Source organism: Lathamus discolor, chromosome 5, assembly GCF_037157495.1.
Source record: "Lathamus discolor isolate bLatDis1 chromosome 5, bLatDis1.hap1, whole genome shotgun sequence".
Taxonomy (NCBI): Eukaryota; Metazoa; Chordata; class Aves; order Psittaciformes; family Psittacidae; genus Lathamus; species Lathamus discolor.
In genome coordinates, this window is record NC_088888.1 from 89189501 (window position 1) to 89206646 (window position 17146).

At 34.2% G+C, this 17146-nt stretch overlaps 1 protein-coding gene across 1 annotated transcript in view; it reads left to right on the forward strand.

Moving 5' to 3' along the window:
* Window positions 1–17146, forward strand: part of CSMD1 (CUB and Sushi multiple domains 1) — a 1149005-nt gene that overhangs the window by 939059 nt on the left and 192800 nt on the right. The window contains exons 25-27 of the mRNA XM_065681530.1: window positions 3085–3211; window positions 6661–6863; window positions 15394–15585. Coding sequence (XP_065537602.1) covers window positions 3085–3211; window positions 6661–6863; window positions 15394–15585 — 522 coding nt within the window. The remainder of the gene's footprint in view (window positions 1–3084; window positions 3212–6660; window positions 6864–15393; window positions 15586–17146) is intronic.

Genomic DNA, 17146 nt, shown 5'->3' on the forward strand with positions numbered 1-17146 from the left:
TGACCAGTATGCATGTTTTTAAATGCTGACTTTATTTAGTTTACTGGATCACTACTATGTAATGATCCTTCCTCACCCATATCTTTACCTGTATTTCCAGTTTTCTTGATAGCAGTTTACTTTCAAGTGTCTATCATCCACTTATGATTGCTACTCTATTAATTATTATTATTGTTATTGTTGTTCTTATTATCATCATCATTATTATTGTCATTAGATTTTGTACCTTACCTTACTAGATTTGGTTTCTGTATTTTCTTGCTAAGCTTTTGGAATCACTTGTACCACCTTGAGGATCCCACTTCACCTCTAATTAAAATCATGCCCTGATATAAATAGAATAGTCAATTTTCTTTTGGTATACGGAGACAGACTTCATTCTTGCCTTCTGTCTGTTCAACCACAAAGCTATCTTTCTGTATATCTTCATCTCTTTACACACCTTTTTATTTGCTGTCCTTTTTTATCTTTAAAATCAAAGTTGGGAGTTGTATCAGTTTTGTATAAGCTTCCTCTTCCCCTTTCTCAACTTAAAACTCTTATGAATTACTAATATATATCCCCAAGAAGTCAAATATTCACCATTCTCTCTGCAAATTTTCTAGAGCGGAATCTTCTAAACAGCCTTTCACAAACAGGATGTTAAATTAATTATGTTTTTTTCTACTGTTCTGTGCACAGGAAAACCTGTCATGAAGAACTCTAAAAACTCAGCTAAGCATCTGCAGATCATTTCATGCCTTTTTTTTTTTCCTGTTTCCAATGTTATTTATATAATGTTTCTTCAGTTTTATCTTATGCTGTCACATTTAATCTCTTCCTACTTTTAGTTGACAGGCTTTCTCTTTTTCTGTTTTCTTAAGTTGTCATGAACTTCCAAACATGACTTACTTTTTTAGTCATATTTTTAATACTCTTCTGTTTGTGGAGACCTATTCTTTTTTGCTTGTGTTCTAGATTACCATTTGATATTTGCTGTTCTCTCCAGTGGCATTTAAATTCATCATTGTCTTTACAATTATTTCAGTCTCTTTCACAAAAAACATTCAAGCCCATACATAAACATATTGCACATATTCTACACCTAGTCATTTTCAGCCATACACTGGTATATTGGTCAACATTAATCTTAATTTTTCTGTGTTCCTTAATGAACATGTTTTATATCCCTTAATATTCCTTAAGCGTTAGTGAAGAAAGCCATTGAATTATTTTAATTCCTTCTCTAGAAGGTTATAGAACTTTTTTTAATATAATCAAACTTTATCACTATATCATTCATTTTATTAGTAGTAGTATATTTATTCTTTATATAGTATATTCTTTGAGGTGATAATTTTACAATGCATATTAAAAAATATTTATGCATATTGAAAAAGGTCTGATTTTTTTGTTATAATCACTTTGGAAAGTTTACTTTTGATCTGCTCCTAATATGGGTATTATCTTTTCTTTTTTAACATATATGAGCTATATAATGCATCATCCCAAATTTTAATCATGCATTCTCTTTCTGAATGTCTTCTATCTGTCAGTTTCAGTTTAAATAATTTTGGCTTAACCAGGTTTCTTGAGTTATTTGGTTAATACATTAATGTATCAGTCATTTCTTCATCTGTAGTTAGCTATCACAGTGACTGTTGCATTCTGAACTTACTTGTGTAATAAAATTTAACTGAAATATTAGACAAAGGTCATATTTGAAGACATTACGTGCTAAAGCAGCTTTCTGCTGTTGATCTGTAAATAATATGAAATGTTTTGAGTGATCAAAACAGCACTATTGTAGATCAGTCACTTTGTTTCCTCTTCAGATATTATCCTTCCTGGTAACAGTTTGGTTGTTAGTAGTAACTTAGTGCCGTGTATAAGGGTTATTATTTGTTAAGAGTGTAGCTGATAGATTGTTTGGTCAAAATGCCATGGTTCTTCATCTGTGTCTTACATTATGCTTGCTGTACAGCCGTGCTTGAAGTGTTCCTCATGGTAGCATTTTTTAATACTGCTACTTGTAAGGCAACACTGTAAATGAAGTAGGAATTCAGGTACCTCACTTAGCTGAAGAGTTATTGATTATAGAATCATAGAGTGTTTTGGTTCAGAAGTGACCTTAAAGGTCATCTAGTTCCAACCTGCCTGCCTTGGGCAGGGACACCTTCCACTAGACCAGGTTGCTCAAAGCACTGTCCAGTCTGGCCTTGAACACTTCCAGGGATGGGGCAGCCACATCTTCTGGGCAACCTGTTCCACCCTCACAGTAAAGAATTTCTTCCTAATACCTAATCTAAATCTGCCCTCTGATCCTTTTTTGTTCAGTGACATCTGACTATAACACAGTTCCAGTTTCATCAGGGTGCGTCTTTATACTGGCCAGAAAACAGCATGATGCTCTAAGCAAGCAGCGTCAGAATCATATGATTCTAGATGCTAAGCACTGCAGTTGGTCTCTCCACAAAGTTACGATAGCATTGATAATAAAGGTGTTTTCAACAACACACTGCGTACTTTCAAATCATGGATTTCTGATCTACTCTTTCAGTGGGCATATGGTATTTAAAATTGTTAATAATAAAGGACATGACTATGTATTATCAAACACCTTTCTGATATAATTAAATTTGAAACTATATAGAAGAAGCCTGAAAGCATTAAAATTTCAGGCATTTTGACAGTAGAGCAACATATAAAGCGATTCTAATCCAACACTGTATGTTCTGAATTTGAGCATTTAGTGTATTACTTAGAAGAGCCATACATCTTGGATGAAATATTTCTGAAGTGTTTCCGCTTTCTAGCTGATGCTAAAACTGTGCTTTTGTAGTTTCTATCAAGCTATTCTTGTTGGCATAATAACATAATCACAGAAGTATGGTTTATTGCTTTATAACAAGGTAGGAATGAGAACATATGTAAATTTTTAACTCAGGTAGCTGTCCTGGTTTGTATGTATGTGTATTACTTCAGAGAAATCAGGTCATTCTGTTACCTTTTTAGAAGACAGAGAGATTTAGAATGGACAGAAAATGCAAGTAAAAAATATTATGATCTTGTTAAAAATAAATGTAATCCTTGCTTATTTTGTAGCCGAATGTGGTGGTCGAATTCATGCTGCTACATCGGGGCGCATTTTGTCCCCTGGTTACCCAGCACCATATGACAACAATCTTCATTGCACTTGGATTATTGAAGCAGATCCAGGAAAGACAATAAGGTACATGCTTAATTTCAATATTTATTGTTGACTTCAGTATTTTATAAATTACAGTCTATCCTTTGTATTTGCACGCTGTTCTACACAAGCTGCTGGTTTTCAGTGGGGGAGGCAAGGCACCTTTCTATCAGGTGGCCAGGGTTTGCCTGTTCAGGTGTAAAGTCCCAGGTTCTGGGACATGATAACTGGCCTAAGAACCTGCCCAGATCCTTCCATGCACCCTGCCATCCAGACACCAGCTGCCTCAGGGCACATTTCAATATCGCCTCACACAAAAGTTGTCTTCTCTTACACCAGGACGACACCAGATTCCACAAACCCCATAATATGCTAATAATGTTAAGCAGTAGTGTTAAACAACACACATAAGGTTGAACAAGGACCTCGGGAACCTGCATATCCATACCAACCATGGATAGAAGGAAGATGTATTCCCTCCTCCTTTCCACAAAATGGCTCCCCCAGCACAGTGAGGCCATCAGTACCAGGGCAAAGCACATTGAAGTTTTCTGTGTTAAAGTGTTCCCAAGATCAGCAAAATAAAGAGATAAGCAGTGCAGACAGCAAACTCCATGACCCACACAGGAGCTTGCCACTTAATAACTGTTATATCTGTAAGTATGGCTAATACGAAACTGCTATCTTGAGCAATACCCATATTGCATGCTAAAAATTATGCTGGTCGGTTGACATTGGTTGGACACCAGGCACCCACAAAGCTGCTCTGTCACTGCCCTCCTCAGCAGGACATGAGGGGAGAAAATTAGATGGGAAAAAAAAAACCTTTGTAGGTCAAGATAAAGGTAGTTTAATAAAGCAAAAGTAAAGGCGGCGTGCAGAAGCAAAAGAAAACTAGATTTATTCTCTATTTCCCATCAGCAGGCAATGTCCAACCTGGAAAGCAAGGCTTCAGTATGCTTAGTGGTTTCTCCAAAAGACAAATGTAATAATGAATGCCACCCCCCACCCACATGCCCCCAGTTTTCTTTTTGCTTTTATTGCTCAGCAGATATCATATGGTGTGGAATACCGTTTGGTTAGTTTGGGTCAGCTGTCCTGGCTGTATTCGCTTCCAAGATCTTGCCAACCCCCAGCCTACCGGTGAGGGGAAATGCTGTGCATTTGATGTTGTGCAAGCACCGCTCAGCTATAGCCAGAACACTAGTGTGTTGTCAGCATCTTTCTAGCTACCAATACAAATCACAGCACTATGAGGACTGCTATGGGGAAAATAGACACCATTTCAGCCAGAACCATTGCAGCTGTCAACTGTGGTTTCAGAATTCTTCCCTTGAGTCACTGTAATGCCCTTCTTTTATATCTTAGTGTCACAGTCAATGTGATAATTAGTTTTAAATAAAATATAATTGTTCAACAATATTTCTTAAATACATTACCTCAAGCAGCCGTAACGTTTCTGACTCTCTGCCAAGACTGCTCAGGCATCAGGCATCTTGGACCTTGTTGGGTGTCTATTAGGAACTGTCTTTTTGTCATGAATGCTTTGATCTGATGAGGATTTCACAAACAACAGCAACAGTAGAGAAGATCAGGTGACATAAAGCTTTATATTCAACACTGAAGGGTTTTCACTTCCTATTCCTGCTCTCTTCTGTCATATCATTAATGTATTTAACATTTTGAATTATGTAAGTATGAGACTTTTTCCCCATAATTATTTGAATAATGAGACCAGTAACATCTGAGCAGACATTGAGAATAATCAAATTTGAGAAAGAATAAGAGATTTTAATAAGAGGTGTGGGCAGGACTGGGAGAATGCTTAGTTCGTAAAGACTGGAAGAGTTCTCCACATAGGGTAGGCCGCATAACAGAAAAGGGAAGAAATTAGAAGAATACAGAAAATGAGGGACGCAAAAGTGGTGATTAATGCATGAAATGAAGGTACATGTCAAGGACTGAATGATGGAATCTAGAGCTTTTATTTCTAAAATGATTTATGGAAAGATGATGGAAGGATTCCAGAGCTCAGGCAGAAGGAAACTAGTAATAGAAGACCTTTTAAAATAGTTTTTCCTCATCAGTTTGGCATAGTGACAAGAAAGACTATCATACTTTGCTGTTGATGTGTAGCTAAATCACTCAACCAGAAAGAATACTGATACCTAAAGACTCTTTCAGTTCTCTGTAGTAACATAAAGATTCAAAAACTTTGAAATGGCAAATTCTATTAAATATTCAAGATGATCCACTCCTAAGAGGAAGTTGCTGTGAAAGCAAGAATGTAACAAAAACGTTTAACTTCTAATCGAGAGAGATAATTTTAATTTCTGACATTTTAAAATAATCTGTTCATACTAATATGCCTGATGTTATGCAAGACAGATTAGTTTTCTGCTCCTATAAAGGAGTACAGGATAGAAGTACAGGATATAATAGATATTTCTATCTACTGGATAGAAGTATATGATTTCCAGTAAAAGTGTTACTTACGAATAGTAGTTATTTATTCTGAGTAAATATTAAGGTGTTTTATTATTAATTTATTGGGACAATAGTTTTAACTGATTGCTTAAAGGAAAAGTATGACTTTTTAAAAATAAAATAGGCAAAACAATATAAGCAAATGACTGGTTACTCATCAGGAGGGTTTTTTACATTTTATTTTTAGTAATCCCATTTCTAAACCAAATAATTCAGCCCATCATAGGTGAATTCAATATGTCATGTACATTTGAATGACAATCTTCAAATTAATGATTTCCAATTAATGACAAATGTAACGAAGAAATATCTGCACACAACTGTTTGAAACAAAAATATATTTTTTATATTTACCTGTTAGATTTCTTCAGTGTTAAAAATGTGAACAGTCAGATCTTGAAGTTAGTGTGCATATTTTAACTACTAACACAGCACTCTTGAACATATTTCTAAATCTTATACTTCACCTTGAGATAAATACAGATTATTCTATTACAATTCTATATTTTATAATTTTTGGCATAAGGCAAAGGTAGGATAATATATTTTCTGTTTTGTATAGGAAAGAAAATGCCATGCTGACAGAATATCCTGTGCTATGTATGCTTCTGTCAGGTAGCAACTGCTTTTTTAAAGTTGTGGTTCAAGTCAATCACTGGTTTTAGTACACTCATTTGAATATAGCCTCCTTCTCTCCAAACTATACAAACCCAGAGCTCTTATTTTTATTGTAGATATTTAAGGGATAAGTTAATTTACAGAACAAGTACTGTATGCCTCACAGTGGTGTTTTCTGTAATTCAGGTATTTATAGAGCAGAATAGCATCTCTCTTCCACAATGAGCTCATAGAACAGGAAAAATGAATAAAACTGCAGAGCCACCAACCGTTTTTCAGTCCTAAACAACATCCTAAAACTAAGTACAATCTGGGAATGATTGCTTGGAGTTTTGTGAAATTATGTTCAATGAGTAATGTACAGTGCTTTTAATTTCTCTTTGCAGTCTGCATTTTATAGTTTTTGACACTGAGGCCGCTCATGATATCTTGAAGGTATGGGACGGGCCTATTGATAGCAGCATCCTTCTGAAAGAATGGAGCGGCTCAGCACTTCCAGAAGATATTCACAGCACTTTCAACTCATTAACATTACAATTTGACAGTGATTTTTTCATCAGCAAATCAGGCTTCTCCATTCAATTTTCAAGTATGTAAATAATTTTTCATCTCAAATACAATATTAATATATGCTATTAATATATGTTATATATATTAACTGTTCCTCATCTTATAACTTAGTCTTAAAAAATAGATTAGATAATTTTAATCATATATTTATGCAAATAGCTACAGCTAGAGAGAAGTTTTGTATTTGCTTTGAAGTTTAAGCTTTCTTATTCCTTATTTAGCACAGCAGCCATATGCCTAGCATTGTCTAATTAGCATTATTTAACAAGTTGAAATAGATTTGTACATAGATAAGTTTTCTTCGACACTGATAGTTTTTAATGTTCCTACCAGTGCTACCTAACAATATATTATTTTGTGTTTATACATTATGTTGCTTGGGCTTTTTTTTTTCACAAGATTGGTTGCATCATGCATCATTTTTATGACCTTAACAGCTGTTTGTGTACATGTTTAAACTGAAAAATACATTTTGCTGTACTGAAATGCATTTTAAAATTTGGTATTAAATGGGTCTAATTCATCTCCATGTCTGAAGTGAAAGAATATTGTTATCAATATTGTAGAAGTGATCAATACCATAAAATTAACTATGTGGAGTTTTTCTGTGATATTATGATGAAGTGTTAGACAGAGGGTAGGACTGGAGGGAGACTGTATCATTGTATTTTCTTAGTCGTTGAATCCTTACATAGCTATATTTCTGTTCAGCAGCATAGGAAAACTATGAATTAATAAAGCATGTAAGAGTAGAAGTATTGTTTAAAACCTCTGTAGGTGCTGTCATTCAGATGCAAAAGGCACAGACAAGTTTTCTTTCATTATTATTTCATGAGGAAAAATACTTTGGGCATTTCCTGGTCTCTGAATAATGTCTTTTACATTTATCCATTTAATCCATTTTGCTTAATTTTTCTGAATGCTGTACCTCCCAAACCAGAGGCTCTTCTATCAGCCCTAAGATACCTAGATAAAAGAATGCAAAAGTTAGTCAAAAGCACAGAACAAAATCAATATTTCTAAAATTTCTGACGAGTATGCTGTTTTTCATGTTGTTGAAAGAAGATAAATTTTACATTTTTGGAAATAAAGGGTTTTTTTACTCTGTTAAAGTTAGTAAACACATTGTATGTTGTCTTTTATGGAAATACTTGTTTATGCAAGGATTTTGAAAGGAGGAAGGTATTTTAAGAGATTTGCCATTACATTCTTTGACCTTCAGTGATACTTGTAGTAAGTAGGAGATAATTTAATGCCTTAAGGGTGGAGAACTGATTTTGCCATCTTAGTAAAGTGGACTGGTGGATGCACTCAGTGATCATGCTAGCAGTTGCTGAGTATGTCTTGCTATAATTAATTGGAATTAGTGGTGAAGAACTGAATGCTCAAGTAAAGGGAAAAATATATTAAAAGTTTCATTCACCCTGCTTGACAAGTGGAATGTTTTATTAATTTTTTAATTGTAAGGAGTAAAATCTATGATTTAAGGAATATGTTAAAGTAAATCTTTAATTATTTAATCTAAAAATCAGAGCTTAGTTTATTTAGTCTCCTTGAGGTAACAGGCAGACCACTATGGCCTTGATCTGTAAAGAATTTAAACTAATCAACCTATGGCTAAGTGAGGATCTCTGCATGCTTTAGTATTCATATTCATTATGTGTTCAACCTGTAGGCCAGTTTATAGCAAAGCTACACAGAGTATTGAAAATTCACTACTTTAGTAGTTTGTAATTCTTAAAGTTCATTAAGTAAAGAACTTAAGTTGCTTAAACTTTTTCTGGTTATTGCAGAAGATGTGGATATTTATTATAAATTCTGTGAAGGTTACTGGTCAAGTTTTGTGTCTTTGTGTCACTTGAAGTATTTTCAAGTGTTGCATTTATTAATGAGTGCATTTTAATATTAATTACAATCCAAGAAGTAAACTTCAGGTGCAGAACTGCACAGGATTAGAAGTCCTTCAATATTCTGGGCCTCTTACACTTACATACAGCTTCTGGTTTGGATTATGCAGTCGGGATGAGTGTCAATGAACATCAGCTTGTGGGATCGTACAAAGGATATACATCTGAGAATATATGGTCAAATGGATAGTTTAAAGACAGCATTAAAGAACAAACCTGCTGGAGAATTTGTTTCACTGTGCTGTGGATGTGCTGATTACTTTCTACAGTTTACACTCTAAAATGTCTTTACTGCATCTGCCTCAAAAGGAGGCATTGTGAAATGATAGTATGAAGTAGACCAGAAAATAACACCTATAAAGTACTTACTGTTGATTATAAATGTAATTAAAGGAATTTTTGATAGAAAAATGTAAGTGGCTGAAGCTTAAAAAAATGTTTAAACGCTATTAAAAGTGCCTTGTCTTGCCCACTCAGCTCAGCATGTAGACATGAGGACGCGAACTGGCAAGAGTGATTATGTTAATTGTAATCAGTCTACTGCTTTTCATTAAAACTTAATTACCATTTAATCATGCATAAAAGGACAATAAATGGAGTTCATTCTACAAAACTGACCTTTACTGTGGGGGTTAAATACATTCAAGCTATATATTACAAGCCAGGGATGTGAACCAGCTCTTTCTGGTCATGATACAAAAAGTGAACACAAGAAGGGCATAGACAAATTTGCTAATTTGCCTCTTTGTTCCAAAGAAACAAAGTTACTGGCAGCAAAAACTTCCTGCCTAAGTTAACCATCAAGAAGAAACTTTGTATCCTACCTTAGTTCTGTCTTACATGTCTAAGGTAAGTGGGATATAAATTTCCATCTGAAATGGACTTTTTCTTTATTTCAAACTTCTGGACATCTCAGGGCCGGTGAAATGAATCCTACTTGTCTTTTCACAGGTGTTAAGTTCTCTTTGAAATGCCATAAGGTATCCAAGCTAGTCTCAGTCTGCCACTCCAGGTTATACATCATAAATCCTTGGTCATATCTTCCATGTCTATGCAGATACCCTGGATATTGTAAGACATCTTGAATGAGATTAGCCATGTATTTTGAAGTAGATCAGTCTTGCCCTGATTGTTAATCTTCAGATACTCTAGACTTCTTAAAGTACTTGGATTCCATGCTAGTCTATGGTCTATTGCTTTTATTGACCTAAAGTTTATTTTATTGAGAGCTTATTTATATCTAACCATGTAACTTGTTTACTCGATATTTAACAAAACCAATGGAAGTGGCAAATGATAGGAACAGCACTGGCAGTTGCTAATCATATTACCATTCTTACAGAATCAGCCATTTTTTAACAATACCTAAGAGTAATTTTACCCTTAAAGTCTAACCTTTTTTCTTGAACTAAATTCTCAGCTGTTGTAACTTGAGAACTGTACCCGTTTTTTATTTTTTAACTAAATAATGCATTCATAGTTTCTCAGCTGGCTTCACAGATTTTGCTTCTCAAAGCTAAAAATACATCAAAGGATGTCTGCCTTTTCCAGAGTCAGACCCCTCTGTGGTCATTTTCTATGCCTACCTCTTGTTCTATGGTATTGTTCATTTCTCTTAGTCATAGTATTTGGTTAGAATACACTTTAGTTAACAGTATGCCTATCTCTGCTTTCATGTGAACAGAAAGGTAACATTGCAAATAATAATGTTAATAAAGAAGCAGGGGTTTTTTCTCAATTTCTTTTTAATATTTCTGTCTTACTAGAAGAACTGCATGCATTCATTCTATTAAAAGCGAAGATATGAAATGAAGGCACTTGCATAGTTGGTTTAATCCAGTTCTGTTGCTTGCTCGCTCTCCCAGTATTTTTAAAATTTGTTTTTGAATTAAATGCAGGTATAAACAATGACAAGTAAAGATACCTGGCTATATCTTAACAGCACATGTCATCAATTATGATCATAGAAATTAAAAACTTATAGGGAGTGGTTAATTAGAACAATCATTTGAAAATTGTTTGCTGTGACACATCTATTGATATCTTACTTTGTTTGACAAGAGCTTAAGCATCGGTGGTTCTGATAGTGATAACACTGGGTTTAATTCTGTTTAAGCAATGATGCCTGCTTCTGTCCAGTTTTGTAATTCCATTTGATCATTTTTTTGTCTGCATCAATTCCTACAGTAGCTGTCACCTGTCTAGAGCTATTGAGTAGTGTTGTCTTGAAAATTGTTCTTTCATTGCCGAGAAATCTTGCTTAATGGCTGGAGCTACTGCATTTAGGTAGTAGAAGCATTTCCATGACAAAATCTTCATTGCTAGGATTTGTCATGCAGTTATTCCAGTTTGATTCACAATTAAATTATCAAGAAGAGGAGGTTAGCACAAAAATATATTTTAAATGAAATATACACATGCATAATCACATATTTGCTTTGCTAACTAACTAAATTTTGAGTTCAAAGAAAATGAAATCCATTAAGACTTCTCTTGTTAAAATAAATAAGAGGACACAAGACACAGGAATTTGTTATTCCATTTTAAAGTCTATAACCTAATAATTTCATAATTCAGTCTCTTCTTTTGCTTTCTGTGATGCTATAACTGTTGCATTGCATGTTCACAATAATAGTTTCATGAAAATGTCTTAGCATTGCTGTCCATCATCTAATCCATGGCCTGGGCAAGTCATCCTCAGCCTCGTAGAGGGTAAGCCTTTCTTCATTTGGTTACCATGGAATTAAGCACAAATGAAGCTTGTAAATTACTTTGATGGTTATCTTTGAACTTAACAGCTTTTGTACTTCAGACTTAATGAAAGGGGTTCCATTAGCATTTGGGTTTCTTTTTTTCTTTACATTCTTAGACAGTACATTTAAGTACGTGATTGATGCTGATATACTTTGATATGCCAAAATCCTTCTCAGGCATATTATGAAGGATAATGCACTAAACAGGGGAAGCTTGTGCACTGTCTGCAATTTACAAGCTTAGCTCCAGAAAAGTCTTTTATTATTTTTATAACCACTAGAAAAAACTAGTATTGCAACAAAACACTATAGCCAGTGGCATAGATGATTGTTCACCACAGATATAGTGAAAATATGTTGATAAAGTTGATGGTTTGATTGTGTTTTGTTTTGGGTTTTTTGTGAGCTACAATACATTACAGGCTAAACAAACAGTTAAAAGAAGTGTCTTTCAGGTGAAGTATAAATCAGGCACAAATCTGGCATATTGCTCACAAGGCTACTGACACACAAAATACAGGGTTTTGTATTCTCAGAAACAGCCTCATATTGATTTTCATTGAAGTTTTAAATCAATTTTGAAAATTTATTTCAGGAGCCAAATCCAAACTAAGTCTAAAATGGGATTCTGGAATATTATTAAATTTAAAACAGAGAGTCTTAACACAGCGGCTGCCAACATATGGAGGTCTGAAACTCCCTAGCAATTTGTGGTTTTGCCAGATGCCCTTTCTTCTGGCACCTACATCTGGTTCCATCTTTTTATACACAGAAGCCTGTTCCTCTCTTTATCAAAGGAGACAGTAAGAGATGGGAAATCTGTACAGAGTGTTACTCTATAACCCACTGACTCTCACGTAGCTTACTGCTTTGAACATATGTGTAAGAACTGAGAAGCAGCAATTTAATTCTTTTCCAGCTTAATGGAATTCAGATTCTCTCCTGGCCATGCCATTTTAGGCACCTTTTTTTTCTCAGTAATTTCTAAGAAGTCTGACAATGAAATTTCATTTGATTTAGCATCCATGAATCTAAAATGTGGTTATTAGTTTCCCTGCTTAGTAGAATATATGTTGCAATTGTGTTCAGCTTCCAAGTTTCTGGATTCATCAGGTGTTTTTTTGAAAATTGTATATGGCAGCGTTACATCAGAGCATGAACGTGGCCTCTCATAAGTGTGTAAGCTAGATATTAATTGCATGTCTCTATATTAGTCTAGGGGCTGAGAAGAAGTGAGCCTGTTATAAAAGAAGACTGATGACAGAAGAACTGGTTATTTTTAATGTCTGGTTTACTTATGAATGCATATAACCTCTATACCCTTTAGATACTTGCACAGTACCAAATGAAGCAGTAGTAGATGTGTAATTTTCATGCAGTTACAGAACCTCTTGGGAATCTTGAGAAGTAAAACAACTTGGAAAGGAGACAAGTTGAAAAGTTGACTGTCTGTCTAAATGTTCACTTTACTAGATGACACATCAGTTCTTAAATGGCTGGTGTTTTGTTTAATTAGGATCAAATATATTTGGCATGATAAAAAGGTTGTTAGTTTCCAATACATAACTTCTGAGGCTGCAAGAGCAAAAGAATAAGGATATTTTGGTGCTTACTAAACGTCTGCGATTGTTTTTAAAATTTAGAACTTTATATTATAGGAAATGGAGATTAACCTTGAAATTAATATTAAAAGGCATCAGTCATTCATAATTGGTGCATGCTTGACACAGTTAAAATTGAAAAGATGTTATTTGCTGAGATATCATATTGCAGGACCTTTTAAGGAGAAAATGTAGATATTCAGAGATTTTATAAAAAAAAAAGATACTGATTAATGGCAGAGATGGGTGTATGTTTATTTACTTGAAAGAATTACGATTCCTTAACAAATATGCACTGTAATGATCCATTCTTTAGAGCTGTTATTATCCATCAAATAAGAAATAACTTCTCTGAGGTCGTGACCATGTTTTCCATCCCTTGTGGCCATGTATACATTTAGTAAACTGCACTAATATGGGGTGTCATGTAAATTGTTAGAGTGGTTCCTGGGGAATGTTTACACAGTACTCATCAGTAATGACAGCACTACTTTAATTCTGAGATTGATGCTTATAAATTCCAGTGGAAAAAAAAGTCCATCGCTTCTAAAAAACCTGCCATATCTTTAACTTCATTTAGATACAGGAATCATCCCAAGTTCTGAGAAACTATTTTTGAATGGAAACATGGTCAAAAAATTATGAATAATGAAAAGTTAAAGCGCCTTCATAGTGTGTTAATTATCAGAACCTGTAAATTGATATATATTGATCTTTTGCAGTTTCTGTGATTTGTCTATGTGACCACCTATTTGCTAGAACATACAGAAAACCATTTTACCAATATAAAATGTTTGGTTCACATTTTCCTCATTCTTTTTTTCAAACTGTCTCCTGAAAACTTGCAACACAGAAAAAAGTTTTCCAGTTGTACAAATTGATAATTGTTTCAGTTTTCCAAATGTTTAGTTGTTTTTGCTGTTTCTTATACTGGTATAATCTTTTGGTGTGGATGGAAGGAGTAGACGCAGTTGTTGATATAGAAAAAGGGTTACCTGCACATGATGGCCACAGAGGTTGCACAGTGGTAATAGTGTTTACATAGTTTCATAAGATAAGTCTGTCTTATGAAAGCCTTTGGGTTGTACTATTTTAAATGAGCTAGCAAAGTCATTCTAATAAAATAGTAATGTTTCCTGGGATTGAAACAGAAAAAAATAAAATAAAAAAAAAAAAACAACAAAAAAACACCCCACCCCCAAAAAATCAAGGAGGGAGGATGGTCTGTTGTCACTAACACACATCGTTTATAGGAGGTATGGAAGAGTCTGTGCCTCTCTGTTTAAAACAACAGAAAGTGATTATCAAGCATAAAGAAATATTACTTTATGTTCTTAGTCTTTTTTGGCCTGTAATTTATAACGCTATCCTGAAACCCAAGAACTTGAAGTGCTGCATATTGCTCTGAATACATTCTTTCCTTGGGAAGACTGCAGTGTTTATGCAGCTCAGCATGTTGGATACCTAAAGCCAGTGTAAAAGAGCTGGCATCTTCCACAAATTTGTACTGGATGTACATTTGTGTATGTACTTTCTGAATAATTACTTACTTTAAATCATACCGTATTTATTGTTCTGCTCAGTTTAACATTGCTTTTATAATTAATTTATTTTTTTAACTAATTTATTTTTTTTACAAAGTAAAATCCTTATCCAAACTCAAGAGACTAAACATAGGCGAGTTACTTTGCTTGGATTCATTTTGAATGAGTCCTAAGAAAGTTGTTGCTTGCACCTGATGCAGGAACTTCAGGGCTACATAAAACTGCTATTTGATTCAGCCACTTAGTAAGCATACCATTTGCATGCTGCAGGATATTAGGACTATAAACTAATGTTATTAATATTATGCTACTTAGTTTATTGTGCAAAAAGCATCAAAGTGCATGAAGAAATTTGAGCTGATAACCAGAACATTAAAGTGAGAAAAGAAGCTACTAGCTCTTCTGATGCATTAGCTGGACCAAAAAAAAAAAAACAAAAACAAAACAAAAACAAAACAAACAAAAAAAAAAACAAAACAAAAAAAAAAAACAAAAGAAAAGCTTATGTGTGTTTCCTCTCAGGCCATATTTTCTACGAAGGAAACTGACAGGAAGCCAACATAATCCCAGTATATCTCAGTGGGCAGATTCTTGTAAAAATAAAGAGACAAGATGCTTTCCTGTATTAACTTATGAGTAAATAATATTGCCTCTGGTTTGAACGCTCATGTAAAAATATTGTGCTTTTAATTATGGATGTTTAATATCTACACCTTAAAGATTTATTTCATCATTCCTTTACAGCTTCTATTGCATCAACCTGTAATGATCCTGGGACACCACAGAATGGTACTAGATACGGAGACAGCAGAGAGCCTGGAGACACTACCACCTTTCAATGTGACCCTGGCTATCAGCTTCAAGGACAGGCTAAAATTACATGTGTGCAACTGAATAACCGATTCTTTTGGCAACCTGATCCTCCTACATGCATAGGTAATCAGATGAAATGTCAGTCTCTTTTAAAGATTAATACAGATCAGATTTCTTATTCAACTAGTGGGCATATATATGATGCTCATACTGGAGCGATGCTCTTTGCAGAACCCAGTTATTTCATACTTACAGTTACTGACAGCCTCATTCTCAAGCTTAACACTGGTTTGGGATGTCATTTTCTTACTGTATTCTATTGTTTAAACTTCATACAAAGTTAAAATTAACAAAGTCTAAGAGAAATTATTAAATGGAAGCAGTAATTTGGATAAAAAGATTTCTCACTGAAATGGTCTTGTTAGCTTGGTCTTCTGTGTAATAATTTAGTTACATAAACTGTAGCCCAGTATTTATTATGAAAATTTTCTGAATTGTTTTATGCATTAAATACCCATCCTGTGCTATCCGTAGAAAGCTAAAGTTATCTTTTTCTGATGCCAGATGCTTGTTTTGAAAGGTAGATGCAAAGAAGGGACTCCAAGTGGGAATGCTGTTGAAAGAAATGAGATGTATTTCCAGCAGGAGAGGGTGGGAGCAGTTCTTTCTTTTAAACAAGTTTTGATTCTTGGTTCTGTAGTCCTGTATGACATAAAGGTTCTCTGAGGTCAGTAGGCTAATGATTACAGACTTAGAAATCTTGCTGAAATGTATTTTAAAGTCATGAATGTAGCTCTTAGAACAACAGAGTTAATCAACATCTGTGAAAATTTATCTTCTAGGTATAGTAATTTTTTAAATATTTATGATTGTTTTTTGCCTACTGATCTATAATTAAGATAAGACTTATTTTTGTGATCCTAAAAGCCAGATGGAATATGTTTTAATAGCACTGGAATAAACATAATGCTGTTTCTTTCTACAAGCCGTTATAGAGAGGCTCTTCCCCAAACAGCAAATCCCCAAACAACTGCAGTCTCTCTGTTTCTCTGAAGTGTTTATAGATACCTCAAAAATACTAGGAAGTATATGCAGGATAGCGTCTCTAACTCCGTATCATCTAGCAGAATTAGAACCGCATATAATCTGAACATTGTCTTATGGATACCTTGTGTGCAATGTCTAAATATCAGTGTGGATTTGTTTACTAAACATACTCAGATTAGTCAGAAATTAAAAATATTTACATAAAATAAAAAATAAAATATATGTGGTGTCTGATGGTCTAGAAGATTCATGCTATTTTGGTGAACAGCAGTAATAATCACTCAATATTTCTTTATAGTCTAATAAAAAAACCCAAAAAACAAAGAACCCCCCCAAACAACAAAACCAGGAAACTACATACAAAAGGAAGAAGGAAATAAAGAAGGAGAGAAAGGAAAAGTACAGTTTTTTGGGGCAGAAAGCATATTCATATTGTTATTCTTCCACATACTCAAGGAGACTTTGAAAGGGAAAGCAGATTAAAGAAGTGCTGTACACATGACAATATTAGAAACTGTAAGAGTTCTGTAAAGCCATTATGTGTCTTTTAGAATTTTTCATAAAGTCCTTATTTCAGTATGCAGACTTGTACATTAAAAAGTATTTACATTTAATAACTTTACTAGTCAGTACTCCA